At 43.0% G+C, this 27,407-nt stretch overlaps 2 protein-coding genes across 2 annotated transcripts; one reads left to right on the top strand and one right to left on the bottom strand.

Annotated features, from left to right (window-relative positions):
- Positions 1–2,012: 2,012 nt before the first annotated feature.
- rps20 (ribosomal protein S20) lies at positions 2,013–3,357 on the bottom strand. Its single transcript, XM_012858891.3, has 4 exons — positions 3,216–3,357; positions 2,611–2,710; positions 2,351–2,424; positions 2,013–2,233 (listed from the first exon to the last, which is right to left on the bottom strand). Exons 1-4 carry the CDS (start codon positions 3,216–3,218, stop codon positions 2,051–2,053), a joined length of 360 nt encoding a protein of 119 aa, XP_012714345.1. The 5' UTR covers positions 3,219–3,357; the 3' UTR covers positions 2,013–2,050.
- A 2,035-nt stretch (positions 3,358–5,392) lies between these two features.
- Positions 5,393–19,638, top strand: LOC105920360 (ankyrin repeat and SAM domain-containing protein 6). The gene is made up of 18 exons (XM_036125504.1): positions 5,393–6,015; positions 8,197–8,415; positions 8,506–8,707; positions 8,849–8,999; positions 10,035–10,079; positions 10,192–10,396; positions 12,568–12,674; positions 12,940–13,091; positions 13,388–13,625; positions 13,755–13,807; positions 14,516–14,710; positions 14,797–14,959; positions 15,045–15,235; positions 16,282–16,474; positions 16,555–16,622; positions 16,746–16,862; positions 19,037–19,133; positions 19,223–19,638. The coding sequence occupies exons 1-18, from the start codon at positions 5,687–5,689 to the stop codon at positions 19,270–19,272; spliced, it is 2,775 nt and encodes a 924-aa protein (XP_035981397.1). The 5' UTR covers positions 5,393–5,686; the 3' UTR covers positions 19,273–19,638.
- Positions 19,639–27,407: the final 7,769 nt, after the last annotated feature.

A 27,407-nucleotide genomic window follows, 5' to 3' on the forward strand; every position in this document is an offset into this window, starting at 1 on the left:
TCTTGACAAGCAGCATTCACTCCTCCTGAAAGAGCGTAGAGCCACAGGGAGAGTCGTCTGCATTGTTGATGACTTTGCAGCAATCCCTCATACTGAGCAAGCATGAAGCGACGGTTTCCCGTTTCATTTGGAAAATATAAGCAAAAAATAAAAACTGTTTACTATACAGCGACTTACTGGGGGTTCTGTTGTAAAAACATGTTTGTTGAATTTATGCTAATTGTTTGCGGGTACCTTTAACTAAAAAAGAATCTGATAATTCCTTTCAGTAATACAATAACAAATCTGAAGATAATTAAATGATTCCAAAGGTTGAAGACTGCATCTGATTTCCTCCTGGGTCCTAGTCAGACTGCAGGCGTAGCTCACTCCATCCAGGGTCATGCTTCCATCATGACGTTATAAGCGCACCTCAATAGATTTATACGCTGCTGTGATAATTACGCACATTTCCAACATTTGTTGCTTCAATCTGATTGGTTTACTTGTCATGAAATTGCCAGGTATGCTGTGCCTCCCAGCCCTGTCTCCAGAGCATGGAGAAGATTACAGTGAGAGGCAGTTACTGTGGCAGAGCTGGACAGGGCCGTCAGAGACCTTTGACCCAGCAGCAGGTCCGGTATCTGCTCCTTTGTGCAAGGAGGAACAGGATGAGGGCAGCCAGAACCCTGGAAGTAGATCAGAGCAGGTTCAGTCTGAGCCGCTGTGACAGATGTGAAAAAGGTCTGGAGACGGTGGGCTGAACGACGTTGTTATGCTGCCTGCAACACGGTTCAGCAGGATCGGCTTGGTGGTGGGTCAGTGATGGTCTGGGGATGCATTTCCATGTAGGGACACATAACCAGTACAGGATGAACGATGGCACCCTGACCTAAATTCAACAAACATCTGTGGGTCATCTGACCCCACCAGGTTGCACCTCACTGTCCAGCTCAGTATCTGGGAGGAGATGCCCTGGACACCATGGATACCACAGATGGAGAAATCGCTGTATGGAGTCATACAAAGTAGGACCATTCTGAGTTGCTCCAATGACATTTCAGGAAATTGATTAACCTGCAGCATCGGTTTGTCAGCTAAGCTCATGTGGGCTGATCATTTTTATATTCAAATACAGCATCCTTTTGTTCCCAACACATTACCCATTTAACATCAGCATGGATACCCAGGACCCCCCCCCCCGCAAAATCAGGATCTGATGTGTTTAATCTTTTGACGTTCCACAATAAAACAGTAATTTTGTTCCCATTCCAAGTAAATTATCTTGACCCTTAACGCTTTTTAACTCGCTTCCATCACAAGCAGTTCTGGATTACAACCTGTAGCATGCAACTACAGAGGGTTTCTCCACTTAGAGCTGCATCACGACAGTCATACATGTAACATTTTACCAGAATATTGGTCAGATTAGACAAACTGGAGGATGACGCATCTGTCCTTATCTTTCTTTGTACATCACACTCACCCAGCTATCATGACCACCTCCTGAGGTGGACACATGAAAGTAAATGTGCACAAATGTAACCTTACTGTACCTGATAAAACACCAGGTAAATCAGATTCCTTCCATTCATTTTCAAAGTCTCTTCTTTGAAATGTATCCCAATCCAAATTAGGGCAGAACGATATACAAAAAAAGCATACCAATAAAATAGAAACCATGTTTATCGATATTAACAAATAAAAATTAAGAGCAGCCCTGCCCATTTTATACTGTTGCTGAATTCAAACTCAATCCTTTATGCAATCAACTTTTTACCAAAACTACAAGTTTTTTAAAAAAAGAATGCATGTTCTTTGAACTATGAAGGGGGCGGGGCTTGGTTCCTGGGTTTGCACTGTGATTGGCTGGATGTAATATTAACCTCCATAGCTAGAATGCATAAGGAAAATGTTATTCTATTGATCTTTTTTTCTATCATCGATATACGTCTATCGACCAAAATATGTTGTTAATGAATTCTCGTCTAACCCTAATCCAAATGTTTCACATACACAAAAAAAACAACATGTTTCTTTCTTTCAGGTCTTTATTGAAAAACGGCACTGCTTATGCGTCTGCAATGGTGACTTCAACCTCTACGCCTGGCTCGATGCTGATGGAGGTGATCTGCTTGACAATCTCAGATGGACTGTGGAGATCAATCAGGCGCTTGTGGATCCTCATCTGGAAGCGATCCCAGGTTTTGGATCCCTCGCCGCAGGGAGTTTTCCTGGTGGTGATGCGCAGAGTCTAGAGGTGGGTAAATATATAAAAAAAAACATGTTAATCTAAAAGAATCACCTTTGAGGGAAACTGTTTGACACTAGCGAAGAAAAAAAAAAAAGCACGATCTAGAAAAGTCAGCACCTTGGTTGGCATGCGGACCGGTCCCTTAACCTTCAGGTTCTTCTCCTTGGCGCCACGGATCAGGTCAGCACAGACTGTCAAACGACAAAAAAAACATTAAAATCTGAAAAGAGCACCACAAACAAATGGTTTTGTCAAACCTAACGTCACAGCTCAGAATAGCGTATACAGTCACCATGGGGAATAACTGTCAAAGTTTTTTATCCTCATAGCATAAGTCTGAAAAAATACCACGTGATACACAAAGAGAAGCCGGTTACCTTTCTCCAGAGATTTGACGTTGCGGCTGGTGAGGGTGATCCGGATGCGATGGATGGCGACCTCGGTCTCAGCAGGGGCCTTACCAGTGTCCTTAAAAGCCTACAGTAGAAGAAGAAAACACGGACGTCAGAGCAGATACTCAGGTCGACTAAATGACCAACAGAATCCAGAAAACATGGAGTGTAGAAACAATGGCATCCAAGCAGATAAATCTAAAACAGAAGGATGCAGTTAAAAGCTCGTTGCGGTTTACACGGGGATGGAAGTAATGGTTACTGTAGTGTGTAACTAATGTGTAAGAACATTGCCTTGTCTGCAACAAACCAAATGTATACAAGAAATATGTCTCAGCCGAATTATTAACCGCGGTATAAAAGTGAAAATGTAATCAATTTAGCAAGTCCCTTGAAGCGTGTAACTCAAATAACAAGGCAATCATTCTTAAAGTTTGACTTTTTTGAATGACATGCGGCAGGAAGTCCAGAAATTCTAGCTGTAGGCACTAAAGGCGCCACTTCTTTAAACGCAGACAGCAAAAGAAACACTTTAAGAATCACAAACCCGGAGCATACGTTGGATAAGAGCACAATGAAACAGAGCGTACCATTTTAATTATTCCTGACCGACTTATTCGGAAGAAATTCAAGCGAACAGCGGTGAGCCAGGAACGGACGCTACCAACGTGGTTAGCTCCACAGGGAGAAAGGACGAGCCGAGGCCTGCTTCCTTTTTATAATCTCCTCATCCGGGGCTCTGCTGCTTCTTCTTTAGTCACCACCGCTGTTCAGTGCCGAGCAGCGCCATCTGGTGGCCATGTTTGGGGTTTGTAAGCCTTCAACTAGGAGACGGGAGAGGGCGATGATCTCAGCTGAAAACATGTTTTCAACTAAATGTCGAAATGTAATTTGAATGTAATCGTTTGTCACATCACCAAGAATAACCTGTAAAATAAAAAGAATAAAAATCGGTCTCTTAAATAGGTCAATTTGCGATGTTTCATCAGGCCAGCTCACAATCTTGCCTGGGCTATACAAATATATATCAAATAAATGATTATTAAATATTACTTAATATATATTTAAGATCTCAATTTGTTACTCGTTGGAATAATTTAACTGGGAAAATGAACCAAAATTGGAATTAAATACATCATAAGACCATATAATCAAAATTTTTTAGATTATTCTTTGATTCTTTGCCAATTGGTATATCATTAGAAAACGTAAACTGCTGCCGTGTCTCACTAACATCTGATTGGTTAACCTGCACCTGATCACTCAGCTGCAGATCAGTCAGGGATCATTTTGGCCCCACTGAGTGACTTTTCTTTGTAAAGTGCAAAGATAAAAACAAATTCATGATATTCTGCAGCTCTTGACCCTAGAGCAAAACTATCTATGAATGTACTACTAAAGGATGATAGATTAACTTCTTTGGCACATCTGTCTCCAGTTTCATTAAAATGTTCAAGTGTATAAATCTAATCAAAGTCTTGCAAAGAAAAGTGAAAAGAGCTCGCCTCTCTTTCCACACACTCAGACCTAAGGGCAATTTAGAGAGACCCATTTACCTATCTGTCCTGTTTTTTGACTCTATGTCTTTGTATCTGTCTCAATAAGTGCAATTAACCGTAGACTGGCAGTGGCGTCTTCCAGTCTCTGATCTTTAAAAGCTATGAGCAACAGATTTGCAGCTTTGTTTACCGACTTAAGGAGCCTCCAAAGAAAGCCTGTTAGACTTCAATTATTTAGTGCAGCAATTACAGAAATCGCTGTCTTGAGAAACAGTGGTAGACATTTTATATTTCTGTTTCTATCAATGGGTTCTGTTATTGTTTGTGTGTGTGTGTGTGTGTGTGACTGCAAACAGAGAACTAAACATCCCAAACTGTTGATAAAGCAAATGTTATGAGCTCAGTCTATGTAGTTCACATTCGCATCACCAGAGAGCAGCAGAGACACATATTTGAGCATCCCAGGGGAATCACCAGAATCATGTCAAGGCAGACGCAATTCAAGTCGTACACTAATATGCATCCAGTTAAAAAAAAAAAAAAAATCATACCTTCAACTTCAAAGGTAGAATAGGATTTCCTCTTTGTTAATCTGCTGCTTTTTTTTCAGGAGGGATGCAGCATGTTCAAACGTAACTGACAGTGAGTAATGCAATTTTAGCAGGGCCGGTCTAAGGTCTTGTGGGGCCTTTAAAGGAGGGTTAATTTAGGGAAACTTTGATCACAAGTTGGAAATAACTACAATCTATGCTGATTATTTGCATATTATGTATCAAATAGTTATCATTCTAGTTCATATGTGTAATATGGGCAAGAGCAGAAACCTCAGCATTATATTATAGTGACTGACTTGAAAACTAGGTGTGCTGCTTGACTCAAATTCATGACTTTAAACATAAAAAATGCTTGTGTTTACGTTTAAATTTTATTTTAGACTAGCGGTTTTTGGCTTCTATGGCTCAGATTAGTTGAGTAAATGGGGTTATCTAAACTCTAGTGCGCCCCTAGTGGTGTGAACGCCTCCTGCTCAGCCGCCTGGTTTACTTGTGCTTTGGGCAGCTCTGAATCCTAGTATGAGTTCATCATTGTCTTCTTTAAATAGATACATTAAAAAGGGCATATTTTATTATAAATAGGAAGTCGTTTCCCCTTTTTTGTCACAGACACAAATTATTTCGTATATTAGATTTGCCATTGCTGTGACTTTCTCCTCCTGTAACGTAGGTTTTGTTTTGAAAGATAAAAGCGGAAGTCGTGGTTCGTGTTGAATGCACCTTGATGGTCTCCGGATTCATTTACGAGTAACGGAACCGGGCAGTACCGCGGCGAGTTGCCAGAAAGTTGTTGTTTTATTTCAGATAAACTGACGACGAGGAACGTGAGTCCTGCGCGCTAATGCTTGGGGAAAGAAGAAGATCTGCCCTCCTGGTGACGCGTAAACTGGATGCTGCTGCGCGTCATGAGCCCCAAACTCAGGCCAAGTGACAGAGGAGAGAACAGCTTCCAGCCGGAGACAAACTACGGAATAACGGAGACGGACTGATTCGGCGTCCGATGAGGAGATGAGCTTCGGCGTCCCCGCCAACTCGCTGCTGCTGCTGCGCGCCTGCGATGACGGGGACTACGAGAGCGCCCGGGGTCTCCTGGAGCCCGGCGCCCCGAGAGAGTCGGGTCGCCAGAGCAGGCTGCGCTCCGAGGCGGGCTCGGAGTGCGCGGCCCCGGACGCGGTGTCCCTGGTACCGGTGGACTGCACGGACGAGGAGGGCAACACCGGCCTGCAGTTCGCCTCGGCCAGCGGCCACGAGAACCTGGTGCGGTTCCTGCTGCGGAAGGGCGCGTCGGTGGACAGCCGCAACAACTACGGCTGGACCCCGCTGATGCAGGCTGCGAGGTGGGGCTGCGGCCTGGGGCTCCACGATCCATTTAAAAGGAGAGACTTGGGAGATAAATAATTTAAGTTAGGCTTTTTGATGAAAAAAAAAGAAGAGTTTCAACGAGTTAAAATACTTACTTGAGCTCTGTCAGATTTTTCTAAGAAATCAATCAAATTCCCTTTGCTGTGGCGCAACATGTTGAAGTCAGTTTTTGTATTAATTTAGTTTCACCCCCCCCCCCCCCCCTCAAAGGAAAAGCTACACAAAGCACGCTTCCACACCTACACGCATCAGGTCAGAGATCTTTAGGATGGTGTACCTGGTCAAACTATCCAGAGGCAGGGACCCTTCTCCATGTCGTCATGTTTTAACCACAAACGATGAACTTATGTGACAGACCCACACAAAGTAGCGTACAGTTGTGAGGTTAGGTAAAAAGGGTTTCCAAAGGTGTTTAGTTGTATGAATCTGAAAAGACTGCATTTTTGTATAGCCTTTAATCCGCTCTGACAAATTTTCTTCCTGAATTTCGCTCCATCCATCTCAGCATCTTGAAACGAACATCCGCTCAGCCTGATCCCCATCGCCGTGGGGGACGATTAGTTTTAGTTTAGTTTTCCTTCAAACCTGTTGTCTTCCTTGTCTGGAATGACTTTCTTTCATCAGTGGCTTTCTTCTTTCCACTCTTCCAACTTATTAAATGATCGCGTCTACCGATTCTCTCACCTGAGCTAAGAACCTCTGGAGTTCCTCCAGAGTAACCATGGGCTCGTTGGCTGCTTCCCTGAGTGATGCTCTCCTAGCAGTTTAGGTATTTCCAATTTTATGTCATAACCTCACCCTGGTTTAAACTTCTCCACAGCTTTCTCCCTGACCGACCTATCTGCTTGTGTCCTTTGGTCTTCATGATGTCTCTACACTAATGTTCTCTAAAAACTCCTTCACAGAACAGCTGGATTTATACCAGGTGTGAATTAGTCACAGGTAGACTGCTTTCTCATTACTCCAGTTCTGGACTGCAGTTTGCTGCACTGGGGTTTATTTACGGGTGTCAGAAGGATACCAAGTCACACAACACCTATGTGGAAACAGTTTGGATTCTTTCTGTCTGCCGTTTCATCATGATGTGCTACTTTGTGTCAGTTTATCATATAACATTTAACTAAAATGGGACCTTCCAAAGGCAGCTGGTTTCACTAAATACCGATGCATACCAAACGTTCACAGGCTTGAAACGCATGAAAGTGTTTTTTGAAGAGGAGCAGGGCAGCCTGGAATCAAACTCCAACTCTTGACAATCTACACTGAAATCCAATAAAACTTCACCGTAATGTTTCCTGACGTCAGCCAATCAGCTCTTTTTTTTTGGTGCGCTAGTTTAAAATCTTTTGTTTTTGTGAAATCATATGGTGGAAATCCATAAATAATGAATGGCATTGTTGTTTTTTGCTGTTTGTGAAAAACTGCTTCAGCCTCATGGTTCACCAGAGCCCTTGCTGCGTTCCATTATGTCCTCGGTAGTCCAAGTTTTCTGACCTCGGAGTCGGAAATTTCACCTGGAATCGGGCCCTAAAGTCAGAATTACGAGTCGGACAGTCTGTTTGAGTAAAACTTCATGCTTTAACTGTTTTTATGAGCTCTCTACTATTTAAGTTAACATTTAGTCAGTCGTACATGCATGAATGGGACGTTTCAGCTCTGTTTATGTGCACGAAATGCCGCCTAGAACAGCGTTACTGTCATTGATTTAACAACAGCGGCCATGGTGGCTAAACCAGCAACGCAGAATTGCCACCAATTGTTTAACGTTTCATGTTCAGGTGAAGAGTTCAACACGGCTTGAAAAAAGGCAAAGATTCTGCAGTAAAATGTGACTTTAAATTGCATTCAGGTTGGCTGTATTTGTATGTTGAGCCATGCCTCTTGTGTGAGCGTCCACGTTTTTTTCCTGCAAGAGAGAAACTGGAACGCAAAAAGGGCGGAGATGACAAAAAAAAAAAAAAAAAGCTTCTAGTGTTTGTAGTTATATTTTGTTACTATTATTATTTGTGTCTTGGTTTGATCTGTTTTACTACTGTACGGCGCTTTGGTTAAATCAGCATTTTCTTCCTAAGTGCTGTATACATAAAATGGATTTTGATTGGAAGAAAACACACCAGGGCACAGAGAGTTTTTTAGTTGTTTCCTTTTCCTCGTAGGTTTGGCCACCTGACCGTCGCCCACATCCTCCTGGAGAACGGGGCGGAGATAAATGGCCGCAACAGGCTGGGCGCCAGCGTCCTGTCCATGGCGGCCCGCGGGGGCCACGTTCATGTGGTCAAGCTGCTTCTGGAGAGCGGGGCCTACGTCGACGACTTCGATCACCTGGCTGTGGCCGCGGAGGCCGTCTCCAACGGCAACAACAGCAACAGCTGCAGGTTGTTTCGCCGTCGGAAAAACCCGCCCGCGACGCATGGGAACGACGGCCGGTCCCCCGGTCACTGCTCACCGGGTGTGTTTTCCTACAGCGCAGCTGGATTTGGAGCGGCTGAGGGATACCCAGGGGGAGGAGGAGGCAGAGACTTCATGGACATCACGGCTCTGATGGTGGCATCCCAGCACGGTCACGAGGCCACCGTCTGCCTGCTGCTGGAGTGGGGCTCTGATGTCAACTTCTCCCAGAAGACCACCGGCTGGGGGCCGCTGATGGCTGCCACGCTCAGCGGGAAGGTGAGGCTGATTGGTTGGATCAGAGAGACGATTATAGGTTCTGTGATCTCAGTCACTCTAGGCCTCCAGTTTCTCAAACGCCGTCTGTGCTGTACGTCCCCGGAGCGCCTGGTAACGGGAGTTTTGTCCCGTGTTCTGAAGGAGGCCGTGGCTCAGCAGCTGGTGGAGCGCGGCGCCGATCCGGACCGGGTCAACGTTCTATCCAAGACCGCCTTTGAGCTAGCCATGCAGCTGAAACAAAGGGACATCAAGGCTTACTTGGACTCCATTACCACCGTCCGACCCCAGACAGGTAGCGCTTCAGCGTTTGTGAAAACTTTGGATTTCATGCAAAACGTTTGGGGATTGAAAAAAAGGGTCCATGATCGTAGATAGGAGTCCAAACCTACTAAGACATGGCCGTCTATATTAACTGAGAGGACGGGTGGCCAGAGTCTTAATCGGAGAAGCAGCCAAGAGGCCCATGGTAACTTTGGAGGAGCTGCAGAGATTCACAGCTCAGGTGGGCAAGTCTGAAAACAGGGCAATTACACCTTGTCAACTCCACAAATCTGGCCTTTATGGAAGAGTGGAAAGAAGAAAGCCAACGTTGAAGCAAAGCCAAAAGAATATCTGCTGTTGCAGTAAGGGGGGCTGAGCAAAGGTGTTGACCAATGAGACCAAAAATGACCAGCTTGGCATTTACTCCGCAATCACGGGCCACTCTGTGCTGGTTTACATAACTTCCCTGTAAAATCCGCTTAAAAATGTGAACGTAGCGTAGCAAATGGGGGAAAAAGTTCAAGTGCTTTGGATATTTTTGCAAGCAAAAGAAAGTATCTATTTGTACCTCTAAAAAGAAAAAGGCCTTCGGTTTGGTCTGGGCTGCTGACAGAGGATGGTGATTTTAGACCTTTTTGTTTAACATTTACAGCCCTGAGGTGTAAAAACGGCCGGAGAAGCAGTCACTTCCAGTCTTATCTCCGTCTTTGTGTGTGTGTGACAGTGCGGTGCAATTAACAGCAGCTTGACAGAGGAGCATCACCGCCTCAGATCTGTGAAAGCTCTTCTCGTCAGCCTGTTAGCCTTTTAGCTTAGTTTACTCACACCAAGGCCGTGGATCCTGTAAGACGTTGAGCACCGTGGTCTTTTCTAGTCATTCCTCCTCTTATTCTGGTATTTATGTATTTTTTTTTTGTCATTTTAGTAAGCGAGCTCGGCTGTAATCAGAGTTTGTGTACATAACCCCCCGCTGACTGAGCTATGTGGAGTGTGGCCAAGCAGGTCTGTTGTTTCTGGACACACCAGAAGTCTCGTCTGCTCTCAGGGTTGCTCCTCTCTTTTACAGACGACGAGAGAAAAAGGCCAGACGTGTTCAGTGCTCTCAAACTGGGTGAGCTCACTCTAACAAGACACACCAAAACTAAAGGAGAATGATTTTCTTTGGCTTATTAATATAATATAGTATATGATATAATGTTTTCTCACTCGTTGTGACGGCTCAGGAAATTCCCAGCTCGTTAAGGACATCCTGGAGGAGGATCCGGCTCAGGTAAATTCATCCAATCAGGACGGAGCGTCGCCCCTCATGATGGCGGCGGTGAGCGGGCAGCTGGAGGTGGTGCAGCTGATGGTGGAGAAGAAAGCCGACGTGGACAAGCAAGACTCCGTTCACGGCTGGACCGCTTTAATGCAGGCCACGTATCACGGGTGAGCAGGAGGTGCAGCGTTATGTTGAAAGGCGTGGCTTTTGAAGGGAATGCGGGTGTGACACGTTTCAGATGCTGAAACGTTTCTGAGAACCTGTAGGCAGGGTAGGACTCAGCGGTGGAACGATGGCACCTTCTTTTTTTTTTTAGACCAGTTTCAATTGCCGATATTTTGTGCTGACTCGCCGGTTCTGATCAAGGTTCTCCCTCAAAGGGATAAGTGAAAGTGTACAACAGAACTTGTTTTTGCTCATTTGTAGGGTAATATTTTGCCTCTGACAGATGGTTGGTATGTTAAACACAAAAAATAAGCAGGATTTTTGTTTTTGTGTTTAATTAAATGAATCAAAACAAATTTTTATTCCTGTCTGTAAATTATCATCAAAAAGCAAGGTTCTGTGACACGCTTTGCTTTGAGTTTAGTAATAATCAGACACCAGTCAGGGACATACGCTTTGTTGCCTGAGTGGGGTCAGTCTGTTAACCCCCTCCTGTTCTGTTGTTGCTTTTAAAATTTCCACTCCCATCAGCAAACCTGGATATATGCCTGGTCGCCCTAGAACCCCAAAATCATTTTTAGGTGTATGTTTATCTAAGACTACAACCTCATCTGCTAAGTCTGTACTGCCTTTAAGCTGAATATGGCGTGATTAATTTTGTTTAGCTGTGCTTGTGCCACATCCTTTCTTAAAGGGATACAGGATATATCTTCATATAAAATCTGCTAAATACAGAACGACAAACATCTGATGTATCAATTATGACTAGAAGACTGGTCAGACAATTATGACCCCCCCTCCCCCCACCCCAAAAAAAAAGAGAACAATTCAAGCAATGTTCTAAAAAATATAATTTTTTTTTAAATGTGTGGCTCTGAGCCCTAGGACAGCTGTTTCTGTGTACATTTTAGAGAATGTAACTCCTTACTGTACCCTCAGAGTTCATAAGGATGAAAGGTGAAAGCTCAAAAGAATAAAAAGGAGAAACTTTGCTGTAAAACGTTTCGCCTTCCTGTTAGCTCCTGAAAGTTTTGCTCTCGCTAAATAACTTCTTCAATTTATTTTTTTGCTAATTTAATTTTTTAAGACCCTCACTGATACTGGAAATAGTTGACTTTTTAGTGCCAAAGCAGCCGACACACTACGGGGGGTTTTGTTAGCAGGACCTGGTCGTGCTTCGTGTGAAAAATATTCTATTATAGTGTGAATGAATGACTTTGTTGTCAATGTACAGTGAAACAGCACAATGACACTTGGGGTATCTCTCCTATAAGGTGCAATCAGTAAAAGGAACAAAAAAAAACTACCATCACTCACACTACTATATGCAATTATTCACCAATTTATCAGTAACCACGTAACGTGTGATCAGAAAAGTAACAAGTAAAAACCAAATGCAAACGTCAAACTGTTCCGTCACAAAGGACTCAGCGTGGTAGAAACAATAAAAATCAAACGAGCAATCAGTAAATCCAAGGAAAATAATTAAAGCGAAGCTAAATAGAAACAATTATAATGTGTCCGTTCGCATTATGCGACAAGAGACGTATCAATGTTTTTTAAGTAGCTTTACTGCACTGCAAAAATGGAACTAGAAATAAGTAAAATGTTCTTAAAATCGGTGTGTTTGTCCTTGATTTGAGCAGGTAAATAAGATGATTTGCCAATGGAATAAGATTTTTGCACTTAAAATAGGAACAACTCATCTCCATCATCTTATTTCAAGTGCAGGATGTCTAATTATCTTATTTTAGGGGTAAAAATACTCGTTCCATTGGCAGATAATCTTATTTACCTGCCCAAATCAAGGATAAATGCACTAACTTTAAGAACATTTTACTTATTTTTAGATCAGTTTTTGCAGTGCAGCGAGAAAGAAACTGTTCTTAAACCGTCAACCACCAGAAAAACCCTCTACTTCCTGTCACCGATCTCTCTCTTTATCTCTGTTATAAGAGGCTAACTAAATTTTCTGCACTTAGCAAACATTTCCACTTCAAAGTTGTTGTGTGATTCATGCAAAGTCTACTTGCTATGTTGCATTCACAGACCCCCACTCTCCAAAAATCAGCTTTTCGATTGTCAAAAACCTGCCGTCACCAACCAATCATCTCTGGACCTGAGCGCTGACACAGCCCTCACCTTCTCTACCCTTTGTCCCGCTCTCTCGCAGCAATAAAGACATCGTCAAGTACCTGCTGAGTCAAGGAGCTGATGTCAACCTTCGAGCTAAGAATGGATACACTGCCTTTGATTTGGTCATGCTGCTCAATGACCCAGGTAGACTCTATCAACGTCCCGCTTGGTTTTCTTTGATCTCTCATTCTTTAAAACCCCTTTAAAATTCCTTCACAAAGCAAAAAAAAAAATAGCACTTAAATAAGATGAAGTATGACACGTGTGAAGATCATGAATAATTTAGCGTTAATAAATCATGGACCCTGTTTATGTAGCGAGACAGGTGGAACGTTCTGATTGGCTAAACCTCTGCTTTACTGTCCTTAAGCTCTGACGCGTGTTTAACTTCTTCTCCTGGTCTTGTCAGACACCGAGCTGGTCCGTCTCTTAGCCTCGGTGTGTATGCAGGTGGACAAGGACAGGTCCAAGCAGCGGGGCCGAGCTTTGATCGGCCGCTCCAACAGCAGGCAGTCCCTCAACAACGTCCCCGTGCCTCCTGACGACAAGGGAGGCCTCAAGGTAACAAAGCAGACTTCTGTGCTGTCGTCATACTAAATGTTGTCCTATCGAGAACAAGATGAAATGTTTGATTAGTATTACGCATACATTTTGTATTTTGGTACCTAACTGAGAGAAGAAAAAAAAAAAGCATTTTTTGCCGTGCCTTGCAAAAGTATTCACTGTACTGCTTTTGGGTGTCGCGTCAAATCCCAATCAAATCCGTTTGAAAAAATGGGAGCTAGTTCAAAGGTTGTGAACGCTTCTGCAAGGTGCGTACTGTAATCTAGAGATCTCTGAGTAACCTCCTCTCGCAGTCCTGGTGGAGCAGGATGTCCAATCGCTTCCGGAGGCTGAAGCTGACTCACACCCTGAGGCACGGCCTCTCGGCCAATCGTCTGGCCCCGTTCCCGGACGATGGCGAGACGCCGCTGGATGCCACGATGAGGGCCGACGCGAAGGCCGCGGCTGCGCAGAACGGGCCGGCGCCGGCTGCCGCTGCCCAAGGAGTGAGCGACGTGAGCGCCGCATGGGCTGTGAAGACCAAAGAGCACGGTGAGACGTGTGGTAACTATTTACCGTCAGGAGAACGGCGTCAGACGTGAAGGACGTCAGGCTGAATAGCTGACCGTGTGGACCTCAACGCGAGGTGGCATCGGCTTACAGTTTGTTTTTACCTTTCAGCGGGTCACTGCAGAACATCCTCAGAACAGGAGGACTCTCTAATAACCACAATGGTGAGAGCGTTTTGGTTTAAAACATGTCCTAACTAATGCCAGTGTCTAGCTTATTGTCTTGTAAGGGGAGAGGCACCCATCATAACTCTGGGGCAGGCTTCAGCTTCACTTTTTTTGTAAAGTCCGTGGTACCGATATTCAGGTTTTTTTTTTTCTGAACTCTTCTGAGCAGCATTCAGAATATTTTTTCCAACCTTTCTGACATGAACAGCTTTTTGTTATTATTTTTAAACAAAGACCAAACTAATTTGGAGTTCACACTTTAAATCAGTCTTTGCTTCTGATAGTCACAAAATTAGACTGATTCGCGTGGATAATCATGCTAAAACGGTACGCTGTGTGAGTTTGAATCTAGTATGACCTCTCATGAAACAGAGGAACTCTGCTCTAAAACATTCAGCCTTCCTGTTATCTGCTGAAAGCCTTGCTCTCGCCCACTTTCCCACAGCCTAAGTGATCCACACTGGTCTCACCTCACTGGTCTTGAAGGTAGCTAGCTATGAGCGTTAGCGGTGTCCACACCGCAGAGTGCGGACGTCGGCACGACCTGGTCGTCATTTCGGCTCGGTGTGTTCACTGATCGGGAAAAAATGTTGGGACTTTTGAGTTTGCAGCCAGCCAATGATTTCTTTTTAGGGTTAATTTTGTAGGCTTGTGCTTTAGATGTCGCTGTTGTCCCATGTCCTGCGTTTTTGTTTCTCCCCACAGCTGAGAAGCGGCGCTCCTCTGACCAGGCTGCCGAACGACAAGCTGAAGGCGGTGATTCCTCCTTTCTTGCCCCCGTCCAACTTTGAGCCGTGGAACTCCGACCGCTCGCACTTCACCAGAGACGGAAAGAGCGAAGCGCCCCGCCTGCCGATGCCCCCTCAGAGGAAGCTCAACAGCAGCGGGAACTCTGACATTGTGAGGGAGAAGAAGCGCCGCCTTCGCAGGGGATATAGCTCCTGCAACTAGCGTCACTCCTCTGTCCTCTCTCTGCTTTCTCCAAGACGTCCATCAGTCGCGTCGTGAACAGGTCCATTAAGTTTCCCAGCATCCCCAAGGGACCCTCCTCGTCGTCGCCCTCGAACTCTGGTCACTACCACTCCCCCCACTCCTCTGGGGGATCCAACGGAGTAGCAGGGATCAACCGGGACTCTCACAATCGCTCAGGTGCAAACAAAGATGAGAGCTGAGCGTCATTATGTTTAAACGTGCCCGCTGATCACAAACCCTTTGTGTGTGTGTCCCCCACCAGGCGGCAGCGCTGACAGCGTCCTCTCACAGATAGCGGCCCAACGCAAAAGAGCTGCCGGGCTGATGGAGGTGAAGAGCAAAGCAGCAGAGAAACAGCAGGGCGCGCCTCCTCTGCCGGTTTCTCCGCCCGTCAGCCTGCCTGACGTCCCCTCCCACCCCAGCCTGGTGGCCTCGGACCTCCACCCCAGACGGGTTTGGCCTCTGTTGCTGTCTCTGGTTTTAGCGAAAGGGCTTCGCTGTTACGGTCGCTAAGCCGCTCTGGTCAGACGTTGATACGCAATCGTCATCTAGATGACTGTTGCATTCATTTTAGGCTTTATTTGATCAGTTCTTTACCAGGACTGGAATAAAGATGTGAAATGCAGTTTAGTTTGGTTTTAGTTTTTCTTAGTTTAGTTTATTGCCAAATGATAAAAGGACATTGAAACGTTGCGTACAAGAATACGTTTGGTGACTGGGACACCCTTTGAAGCAGTCCATACACTTCACAAACAGAACTAAAAATAAGTACAATTTTCTTGAAATGAGTGTAGTTGTCATTGATTTGAGCAGGTAAATAAGATTATCTGCCAATGGAAAGAATAATTTTACCCCTAAATTAAGATAATTAGATATAATTCACTTAAAATAAGTTGATGGATATGAGTTATTCCTATTTTAAGTGCAAAAATCTTATCCCATTGGCAGATTATCTTATTTACCTACTCAAATAAAGTGCAAATATACGCATTCAAGTAAAGTGCAAATATACTCATTTCAAGAAAATTTTAACTTATTTTTAGGTATGTTTTGTCTGTTTTTGCAGTGTAGCTTATGAATGGGGCCCAGCAACATTTTAAATGTAGCATACGTACATACAATTACAAATTCAAACCTACCGTTACCTACCATCTCTACCCTGACCTGTTTCTGTTCCTACATGAGAATAAAAGACAACAATGTTCACATTTCTCAGATTATTGGTAAGCAATATAAGGTCACATCAACATATTATTACAGGGAGACCTATATGGGCTTTTTAATAGACACAGATAAGCCCTCAGCTGGACGGAGTTTCATTGTACATTTCAAGCAACTCCAATTTTAATTTCTTTTTGGAAACGGGCAAGGACAGGGACTTTTTAATGTATTTGCTAAGTTCATTCCAAAGATGTTGGTTTTTAGGAACAAACGACGCGCAGGTTTGAATTCACGGAGAGTCAAAAAAAAGTGTAAAACCGGTTTGTTCCTCTCTGTAGAAGATGGAGCTGAAGAAGAGATCCCAGTCTGGCAATTCGTCCACCTCCAAGAGCACATCGCCCACTTTAACCCCGTCTCCGTCCCCGACGCCAAAGCCCCCCTCTGGGCCGGGCGAGTCTCTGTCGTCAGCCTCGTCTCACCCGCGCTCCAAGAGCAGCGGCGGCTCCAGCAGCGGCACCATCACCGACGAAGGTGACGGCTGGACTAACTCAGCGCAGACTCATCGTCTTTATCCCGCTCTCTAAAACCTCAACGTCTGTTTGTTTTTCCAGATGAACTGTCTAGTATTTTGAAGAAGCTGTCGCTTGAGAAATATCAGCCTATATTTGAGGAGCAGGAGGTAATCTGTCTTCTTTTAATGACGGGAAGTAAAGAATTTTACATAATCGGCGAAGCTTCTCTGTTTTCCTTTTTGCTGGACGTCCTTCACATTGATTTTTGGACATCTTGGTTTCCCCTCCAGGTCGACATGGAGGCATTCCTGACGCTGACAGACGGAGACCTGAAAGAGCTGGGGATCAAAACAGACGGCCCTCGGCAGCAGATCTTAGCCGCCATATCTGAACTCAATGCTGGAAAGGTGCCTTTTAGTCCTTTTAGGTTTTCTCCATGTCGGGCTTCAGAGCTCTTTGTGCTCAGGTCATCGTCACACAACCTCTGTTGTACCAACAACTGTGTCATCCTCACAGACCGCCTTATTGGATAGAGGTGTTTGGAACTACTGGGCCCTGATAGGCATTCACACAGCTTGAACTAACAAACTTCTGTTTCTTCATGTTCAAACATCACAATATTTTGCACGTATGCTTAAAAAAGGACAGATTTATGTAACACACAAACGACAGCTCTCCTATCTTCAAAATCTTCCGCTTGATAAGAGGATCTCTGCAGCTCCTCCAGAGCTACCATTTGCCACCTGGCTGCTCCTCTCCTCGCCTTCCTGTTAGTTTTGTAGACAGCTGTGGCGTCTCTGCATTTGGGGCCAGTGGGGGCCAGGCCCCACCAGGTGTCGCTGTGGAGCTCTATATTTGCAATAATCAGTGGGACAGGATCATTTTTATAAAGTAGCATTGTAAAAAAGGCAGATTCCCTTAGCAATACAATTCTGTTAGAAACATTTGTGTCTATATATCTAAGTCTGCCAAAATACTGACAAGCTCAGTAGGCTAAATCCTCTTGAGGCGCCTTGATATTGGGGCTGGTCCACCAACGTTTGTTTAAATAATGAACATCTGAAATCGCAGCGCGTATGCTCAACACGCTCTCAGTAGACAGCTGTGGGTCACAAATCCTACAGCCCCTAGCTCTGATCGTCCAATCAAAATACTTGAATTGCACACGTTACATTTATGTTCTGCTGGATAGTGTGCAGCCATGTAGTGTTGGCTGTCCATGCTGGCTCATTGGAGGATTGATTGATCTGAATCTTTTCTGTTCAATAAATCAACATTATGAGTGAGCCTTTATTTGTAATTTATGTATAAAGATTTAATTACATTTAGCTTATATAAAATGGCATTATTAGTGTGTTGGTTTATGCTAATTTATCTGTTTCATTTAAAATTGATAAAAGTCAGGTTGCATTAGTCACTGAAAAATGAGTAGCTGCTAATAGGTGTTGAGTTTCTGTGCCCCACCGAACTTAATATGCCGCTGGTAGACAGACACGTCTCGTTTGGTTTCCTGTCTGTTGTGGGATGGTGGATTAAACAGTGGCGTGTAAGATTATAATTTTATGGACTCGACACACTGGGGGGCGATGTCGCTCCCTCTCCATTCATTTCCTATGGAACGGTCGCCTATCCTCCTCCAGCCAAGCGACCGGCGAAATTTCTGCGTGTGAAATTTCGAGCTCGTTCATGTGGATGTACAGGAAAAATGTTCAGCTGGTGTTGCTGTCGCATGGCACTACAGCCGTTTATCTGGATCAGCCGTAGGTGCGGCATCAAAAGATGGTATTCTCTATGCTGTATTCTTGTCTGTAGTTTAGGGTCAACCCGGTTGTATTTTTCTTTTGCAGAGTAGCCAGAAAAGCAAGATTTTAGTCAATTCCAGCAAAATCTTCTGACTCTTCATCCTTGTTGGTCATGGACTGCTTTGAAGATTTCAAAACCCCTCCAATTTCATAAATTGTCAAATTACAAGCGATCCAACGGCGTGATCTGAAACGCTGCCGTCGCGTCCCGTGTGCTGGGTCTGATGAAAGCCATTAGTCGCTGTCACATGTCGCTCCCCGTGTGTCGAGCCCATAAGCCTGCTTGAAACGTCTCCACAACTTTCTCCGTGAGCCGTCTGCTGGGTTCCTCGCGCTCCATGATGTTCTCTAAAGTTCTCTAACCAACCTCTGAGGCGTTAACAGAGCAGCTGGGTTATCTTCTCAGGTTAAATGACACACATTTGAACTAACTAGTCCTGTTTTTGAAGGCAATTGTTTGCTCTGAATTATAACGAGGGGTAACGGGGCTAAGTAGCTACTGTATGCACTCCGCACTTTTCAGATTTCTTCAAAATAAAAGCCAGTTAAACCTATATTTATGTGATATACGTCGCAGTTGTTCACTGCTTTGTTGGTTTATCATAAAATCTGAACAAAATACAATGAGGCTTGTGGTTGTTGCGGGACACCATGGGGAAACCATTCAAGGGGTGTGAATACTTCTACGAGGCGCTGTACCGTGAACAGGAAGGAAAGTTTTCGACAGAAAAAAAATAAACTGTGTGTCTGGATTGACGTTAGACTGTGGCCGTCTGCAGGGCCGAGAAAGGCAGATCCTTCAAGAGACCATCCATAACTTCCAGTCGTCCTTCGGCAGCAGCGCCAGTAACCCGAGGCCACCGGGCCAGTCCCGCTGTAAGGACCAAACACCTACACGCCTGACAGATTAAAGAGAGCGCTCTCATCGTAACGTCCGTTTTCTTTGTCGTCTGTGTTTGCATCAGCTCCAACGACGTGGATGAGACACCAGGTCCGTTCCTCCAGCAAGAGATAAGCTTATCCACGCTGATGCCGGTGAGGAGATGCTCCAGAGGTACCGCCCATTCAGAGCCTGCGTGCTGACGACCCTCCTGCTGCACCGAGGAGGTTCCTGAACGGCAACAAAGATAAGCACAAGCTCACCTGTTTGAAGGGCCGTCATAGGACCCGGCTGGACCAAGCCGTCCTCCTGTTGTAGACCGGGAACAAAGCAAAGCGCGTGCTGCTTGGGGAACAGGACACAGTAAGAGGGAACAAGCAGGAGTATTGAGACAAAAACCTGAGGTACACCGTATAAGGACTTGGCTTTTGTAATAAAAATGTCAGATGTATTATAAAAGCATTTGAGTCAGAAGTAAATTGACTGTGTGTGGAAATTAAAGCTGGCTGGATTGTCTTTTCTTGGCTACTGGACTGAGTGAGACGACAGAAACACCCGAAGGACATGTGGGGATAAGAGGTCTAAAGAAAGGAACGTCCTTCCTTCGATGTGTCCTTTCACCATTAATACGGGGAAAGGAAATTATTCTCACCTGCGTTTCTCTGTGGTCGCATCTTTGAAAATGTCATGAAGACCTAATAATTTCCATTCACGTAAATACGTTTGAGGTCAGAATTGTGAGTCATATATGTGCAATGTTTCAAAGCATGTCTGACGTATGACCCAATGTCCGCCTGTTAAGAAAAACAAAGTTGAAACAACGTGCACTAAGTACTTTTTGATACCAGAATATGATCCGTTTCTCTTCAAGCCTGGATCTTTCTTTCTCCCACAGATCTGGAATCAGCTTTGACACTTGGTCAGATATATGTCTGAAGAGACAATGATCTTTTTCAGCCTCTTTTCAGGTGTCTAAAAGCCTGTTTGAACTCAAATTCCTGGGTCTCAAGAGGCTAAGAAGGGACAACAGCAGCCAGGGACCTCTAATCAAATGCACTCAGTCAATTGGTCATCAGTAAGTGTTATCACCTCTAAAAAAAAACCTGGAAGTTTGGGCTGTTTCCTTGCTCTGCGGAACATGGATGTGCGAAAAGAGGAGAAAGACATCAAGACAAGAGGGGAAATACATCAGCAATGAAAAATAGAGAATCAACTGCTGCTGCCCATCAAGCTGGGAAAGGTTGTAAGAGAGAAAAATGACTCTCAAGGTGAAAACATTTAAGACAGTCTTCCCAGGAGTGTCCATCCAACCGATTCAACCGAAGGTCAGACTGTGTAAGGCTGAACTATGAAACCTAAGAACAACTAACTCTGACTCTTTTGTTACAGTGAAATGTGCGAAAAGACTGAAGAAGCATCGCTTGTTTGAAAGGATTGTCAAAGAAAATGCTAACCTGACGAGCCAGATGAATTTCATTACGCTTAGCTCCGCCTAGCTCCAATCACATCCATCTGGGACATCTCCCATAGAGAGTGATTTCTCTCCAACCAATTTTATTGTCCAGCCAATCAGGACGCAGGGCTGGAGTTTCATAGATGTGACGTAGTGGAGAAGCGACCGTGAGACTGAGTCAGACAATGGCGGCTCGTTGAGGAAGCAAGCGTTAACATTGATGCTATTTCTTCCGTGTTGTCCAATCTACCTAATATTGTTTCATTAAAAGAACATCAGAGAACGCCTCTGAAGGCTTTTGTTGGTGGAAACCATGTTTTTGCCCTTCTCCTGACCGGGTTTGGCAATAAAACGCGTGCCACTAGGGGTGAATCAGCTGGAGTGCAGGGAGTCTAAGGAAGAGAGACTAATTTATATGGATAGGGGTGAACTAGGATACACAGGAACTATCTAAAATAAGGCCCAGCCTTCAAAAAAGGCAATTCCTATGGATCAGTCCCAGATGGATGTGAGTGGAGCTAGGCGGAGCGAAAGTCATCTGACTAGAGTCAGGTTAGGAAAATGCCGCTTCTCTCCAGAAAGAGTGAGGCAGTTGTAGCTAAAGGTTTCCAGAGGGGGGGATTTCTATTAAAAATACCTGAATTACTGTCAGAATTCACAGCTAAATTCTCTGATTGTGTGAAATAGTGAAAGCTCTATCTCTGGTTATAATTTCCAAAAAGGAAAGCTGCCAGTTAACGTCGCCTCCAAAACACAGCCAAACACGGAGGAGGCAGCCTCATCCTGACGGGTGATTACTCTGTGGAAGCAGTTTGGAGTAGACAGAAAGATGGATATAGAACAACATAGGCCGCCCCTTTAAAAATAGCCTCAACAGTGCTTATAATCAAGATGGTGTCGCACAACTAAAAGGCTTGAAGCGAACCTGCAGGACTGTGGAGCTCAATTCTGTGGAGCCTCTCTGGAAACATGCCCATCGTGTCTGGTTTATTTGAATCGTTCTCACAGAAAATACAACAAAAAACAATCCGGACCTTAAAGTGTGATAATAAAATCTGCATTTATGTGAAAATAGATAAGTAGGCCTTTTTCCCCCATGGAGTCTTAAAGGAAATGTGCAAAGGCTGAAGGGATTGGACTCTTTCCACATGGCTGTAAGATCCGCCTTCTTCCAGAAGGTGGCAGCAAACTACCGGAGCAGTAAACTTTCAGCTCTCCTGAGCTCATCTACTTCTGCCCACAGAAGTGACTAAAATCACTAAAATCCTTTTTTCAGCCAAGGCAGACAAAATACATTTACGTTAGTCCCATGAAGGTCATTCATTGCTTCTGCTGCCAGATCTCCAGCTCGCCGTACAGCTCTGGGATAAATGACTGATGGAGGGGGGTAACCGTCAGTGGTTGCAGTTCACTTCTTTAATCACTAAATAATTGGTTTTGGTATTCTCAGGGATTTGTGGGCACTATTCCCACCAGGCCCAAAGACCGAGCACACCAAACCACACTTTTGGATCTGCTCATATTCCAAGCTGCACCACAAATAAAACAGAAAAAACAGGAATCCTGATGCAAAAATGCAACATGGTGTGTTTGGGGAAAAGATCATTTACAACTGGCAGGTTTCCTGCAACCCACAGATCTTAAATCTACGCCCAAACTTATTAGGAAGAAATTGATTTTAACTTGATCAGAGATTCAGATGTTTTATATCAGGGGTTTAATATAATAATTTCTCCTTCTCCTTTAGGGACATATTTACAAGACTAAGACTCTCTCTCTCTCTCTCTCTCTCTCTCTCTCTCTCTCTCTCTCTCTCTCTCTCTCTCTCTCTCTCTCTATATATATATATATATATATATATATATATATATATATATATATATGTAGGTATGCATGTATGTATGTATGTATGTATGTATGTATATATATATATATATATATATATATATATATATATATATATATATATATATATATATATATATAAACTGTTTCGTGTTAAAAGTAAAACATACGTAAACAACATTTGCTCTCTCCTTCTACAAGGCAAAACTGCTCTTTGCAGGACAAGTCCAAGCGTCTTAAATCTTTTAAATCTTTCAGCTAAATTAAATAGAGCTTGTTAGACTAAGAACATAGACTGTTTATTACCACAGCTAATAAAGTATTTAACAGATAATTTCACACAGAAAACAACTTTTCAGAGCCCCCTTTACCCGCTTCAGTGTTTAGTAGAGGGTTGTACTGAAACTTGCTTCACTACTTAGTAGCTGAATGGCTCTAACTCAAATAATTATAAATAATTCTTCAGCAAATGAACAAATAAATAAACAAAGACATGCACAAAAAAATAAATGTAAACAATTATTTTTAAAAAATGCCAAAATAATAAAAATAAATACAAGACTTAAAGAACCTTAAATTTCTTTTACAGACAAATGTTAGTACCTGCAAAATGTCTCTCTAAAAACTATGGCGAATGAACCTTTATTCCAATGCAGTATTAAACGTTGTGACATGAAAACAGTCGTGAAATAGTGATGAAACACGAGGAAACAGCAGGAAATAAAGGACGCTATAAGCAAACATGAACGTTTAGACAGGTTTTAAGAGGTTGCAGAACACATGTATAGACCGCATGAGTCATGCTTGATTATTGGTTGTAACCTGTGTAGAAAGGTTGGAAGGCTGATATGTTTGTCATGTTAAAAGGGCTGTAAATTATAATAAAGCTACTGGCACGTATAAATCAAGCGAAAGGGGTATGGCTCCGCTTGTGCAGGTAAAATCTGTTGGGCTCTTTTTGGCATTAAGACAACAATTCTCAATGCTACACTGCCAGACAGGACGCTGTTTAAAAAAAAGACGAAAAAAAAGGGCTGTAACATCTTTGCCCTCGCCAACTTTTTATTTCTTCACAGTCGTTTTATTGATTGTTCTCATCATTCCTAATTCCTAAGTAATTTCTAAGGCTGTTGAGTGCTTTAAAATGATGAGATTGCTCTTTCTGTAACTCTAAACATGTCTGATATATCTAGGTAAATGGCTCAGACATAAAAGAGAAATGAGAAAAGGCAAAACCTGGTTTTCAGCTGAGGTTTGAGTTTTCTAGTATTTGGCCCACTGTCCTCATACATTCACCATACAACGCTTCGGTTTTACATATTGGTGGCTTATTGGTTGGAATTTCATGTCCAAGGGTAAAAAAAATGATTTTACTAAAGAACTTCTGGCTTAAAGCCTCTTCATCACTATTCTCCAAAGCGCATCAACACCCACCGTCAATCCCAAAGCTGACCCAAAGCCGGAGCACACTGGCCTCTTTAAACCCATTTTCCCCCCGATGAGCCTGATACGGACGGACCCGACAGGCAGGCGACAGACTTCTTGTAGGGTTTAATGAAAACCATGGCTGCAGCGCAGGAAGGCTTCCCTCTCCTGTTCAGATGGCTCAGATGGACGTTCATGGGCAGGAACATGCGGGAGCGACGGCTACATTTGGAACATATTAACATGGCTGTGGCATGTGGGAAGCAAATGGAGTGACTCATTCGATTTCCTCATAATTGTTTTCATGCGCATACGCTTTCCATTAGATTGAATAACATTAAATAATATTGTTTGTAGCTGTCAGTACAGTAGTTGCGCTGTGGTTGGAAACGCCAGTCATGAATAATGATTGCGTTCTGGAAACCAGCCGTGCGCTGTGACTAGGTAAAGATGCGTAAAAATGCTTTTTGGTGAATTAGAAAAGTGCATTTGATTTTTTTTTTTTTTTTTTTTTTTTTACACAAGATCCCAGCCAAGATGTCTACTATGTGAGCATGAAGTGGTCCAGTCATATGAGATACAAGAGTCTGAGTGAATGAACTTGGAATATGTCTGCATGTAACCTAAGCTGATTTGCTCTGTGCAGATCAAGATTTTTTTTTGGATTGTCCCCAGAGGTCAGCAGTGCATTCTCAGTGCACTTGGTTTAAAGCAATGACAAAAAAATACATACATCTGAATGTAATAAGATCAAAGACTAACACGTTTTAAAATATCCATATTCTGTATGAGTAAGATTACGTCCGTTGTGCTAGTACAAAACCTTGCTAGACAGATTCCTGACGGAGGGTCTAGATGTAGATCTTGAACCAAATAAGGCAGAAAATCCTTTCTGTTGCCACAGCTGGGTTTATACATAAGATCTGAGTTGAGGTTGAGAGTGTGGAGAGGCGTGAAGAGGCGAGATAAGGTGTAAAATTACATTTTGCTTTGGGTTTTCCACCAAAAAGCACTGAAGTCGTCACATTTTGAAAACGTAGCATTCGCATCTGGGAAGGCAGGTCAGAGTTTTGAAAGCGATAAAAATGAATAAATGCATATTATTTTTCAAGAATTTCAAGTAGTGATGAGATCTTAATTTCTCTAAATGTAAAGGAGTGACGAAAACACCCGTCTGTGCGGAGGCCGCCTAATAACCAGTAACCAAAACTACAAAAGACGAGTCTGATAAAGATATATTGCTTCTCTAAAATCCCCAAAGCAGAGAAAGGTTTGTAAATCAGTGGGGGTCTTCAGCTGAAACTTAAAGGTGTTATAATCACCTGAAGATATGTTAGCACTTCACTCTGCAAGTTTCCAAAGATCAGTTATTACCTTTGAGAGTGAGGTGAAGATCAAAAGATGAAAGCATTCTGTTTTAAGTTAAACCAGGTTCAGACTCTTCATTTCAGACATTCATAGTCCCTTAAGGCTTTACTTTAATGAACACACATTTGTGTATCATTTGAATCTGTATCTTTACTATATGTCTATTTATGTCTGTATACAGTTTTGATCTGTATGTATTGAAAACTGCCTTGAGACAACGTTTTTTGTAAATGTGTGGCCAGACACTTGCGCCATCTGAAACTTTTGAAGTGAATTGAAGTGAATTTCTGATATTACATTCTGGATTTTGTTGTGAATTGAACCCAACTGGAGCATGCAAAAAAAAAAAAAAAAAAATCCCCCAAATAAAATTATTTCATAAAATGAAAAAGTAGTGAACCAGATTTGTGAACGTTGAGTACTTCATCAGTGATCCCCTATCAACAACCAACGCTCTTTTCTGATAAAAACAGGACAAATTATGATAAATAATTAATCACAGCCTCTGTCTGTATAAGAGCAAACCGTTTTAAGGTGTGAGCAACCCTTGTGCATGTCTTGGGTACTCCTGTACTAAAGTGAGGGGCAGCCATTTACATCAGGACTAGCTTTTATTTATACATTTTTCATCCAGGGATCTCCACACTTCTTGTCTCCCCTGGTAAATATGTAAACAAATCTATAATATACATTTGCTTTTAACTGAACTTGATTTTTTGATAGACTCAATCTTCAATTTTGTTACAGCTAATAAGTGTGTACAGTTTAAAAAAAAAAAACCATACAGATCCCTACAGACACACTTACTGTCACTTAGAAATATTTACTTGTTTTCACTTTACACTTTTTAAACTGATCTCATTGTCTGAGTAATTGGTGACCTTTGACTTCTTGTTTCCCTATAGGATACAACTACAATGCCACATAGGCCCATTCCTCCCAATGGGATGGACAAGAGACTTGAGATCTCCAAGTCTACATAACAGCCAGAGGCTATTTATTGTGAACTGCTTGTCTGGGAGGTTTGCCAGGATAAACCCGTTCGGTCACACCATCACAAACATGAACATGTTCCATCTAACAAGATGTGTGGGTTGCTTGAAGGGCTGAAGTTCAGAGAGGAACTCAAGAGCAGCGTGACGCGTAGGAGGATTTAATAACAAATGATCAAACTTACAGAAAGATGCGAGGAAAACAGGAAATGGAGCACGGACGGAAAATCAGACAGTACAATGTCCCTGGAAGAATGGAGAATATATACAATATATATATATATATATATGTATGTATGTATATATATATATATATATATGTATGTATGTATGTATGTATGTATGTATGTATGTATGCATGTATGTATATATATATATATATATAGAGAGAGAGAGAGAGAGAGAGAGAGAGAGAACGAGAAAGAAAACCAGGCGATCTTGTGAATCAGCTGCCGTGCAGGGAGTCTGAGGAAGAGAGACTAATTTACATGGAAAGGGGTGAACTAGGATACACAGGAACTATCTAACCAAGGGGAAAATTAAACAGCGATTTAACAGAAATAACACAACATGTGCAAATAATTAAACACAAGAATAAACTCAGAAAGTAAGGAGATAAGCATGAACTGATATGGCAAAAGGAAAATGAACATCAATAAACAACAAGGAAATACTGAACACCCACACACACACAATCTCTAAGGATTGTGACTTGGTCAGAACAGACAAAGATTGCGCTTTCTGACAACAAACTCTATTTGGTGTGTAGTCGTTTGAGTATGGAGGAGGATGTGGGCCTGTTTCACTCCCCAAGGCTGTGATAACTTTGTTAGAGTGCATTAGGGCTGGATGAGGTAGAAAAAAGGCATGTTGATAAAATAGAAATCATATTGATTGATATTGATCGTTATCAACAAATTCAAAACATATATTGTAAGTGCAGCCCTGGCCATTTTATGCTGTTGCTTAGCGACCTATTTTAGATACAGAATTCAAACTCAACCCTTTATTTAACCAACTTTTTTTTTACCAAAACTGCATCTCTTTGAAGGGGGCGGAGCTTGGCGGTGGAGCGTTCCTTGGTCTGCGTTTCTGATTAGTTGGGAAGCTGCAGCGACTGTACTGTTAATCTACATGGCTAGAATGCAAAAAGGGAGAAAAACTATTATTCTGCTTCTTTTTATTGA

Source organism: Fundulus heteroclitus, chromosome 21 (assembly GCF_011125445.2).
Source record: "Fundulus heteroclitus isolate FHET01 chromosome 21, MU-UCD_Fhet_4.1, whole genome shotgun sequence".
NCBI classification, from domain to species: Eukaryota; Metazoa; Chordata; class Actinopteri; order Cyprinodontiformes; family Fundulidae; genus Fundulus; species Fundulus heteroclitus.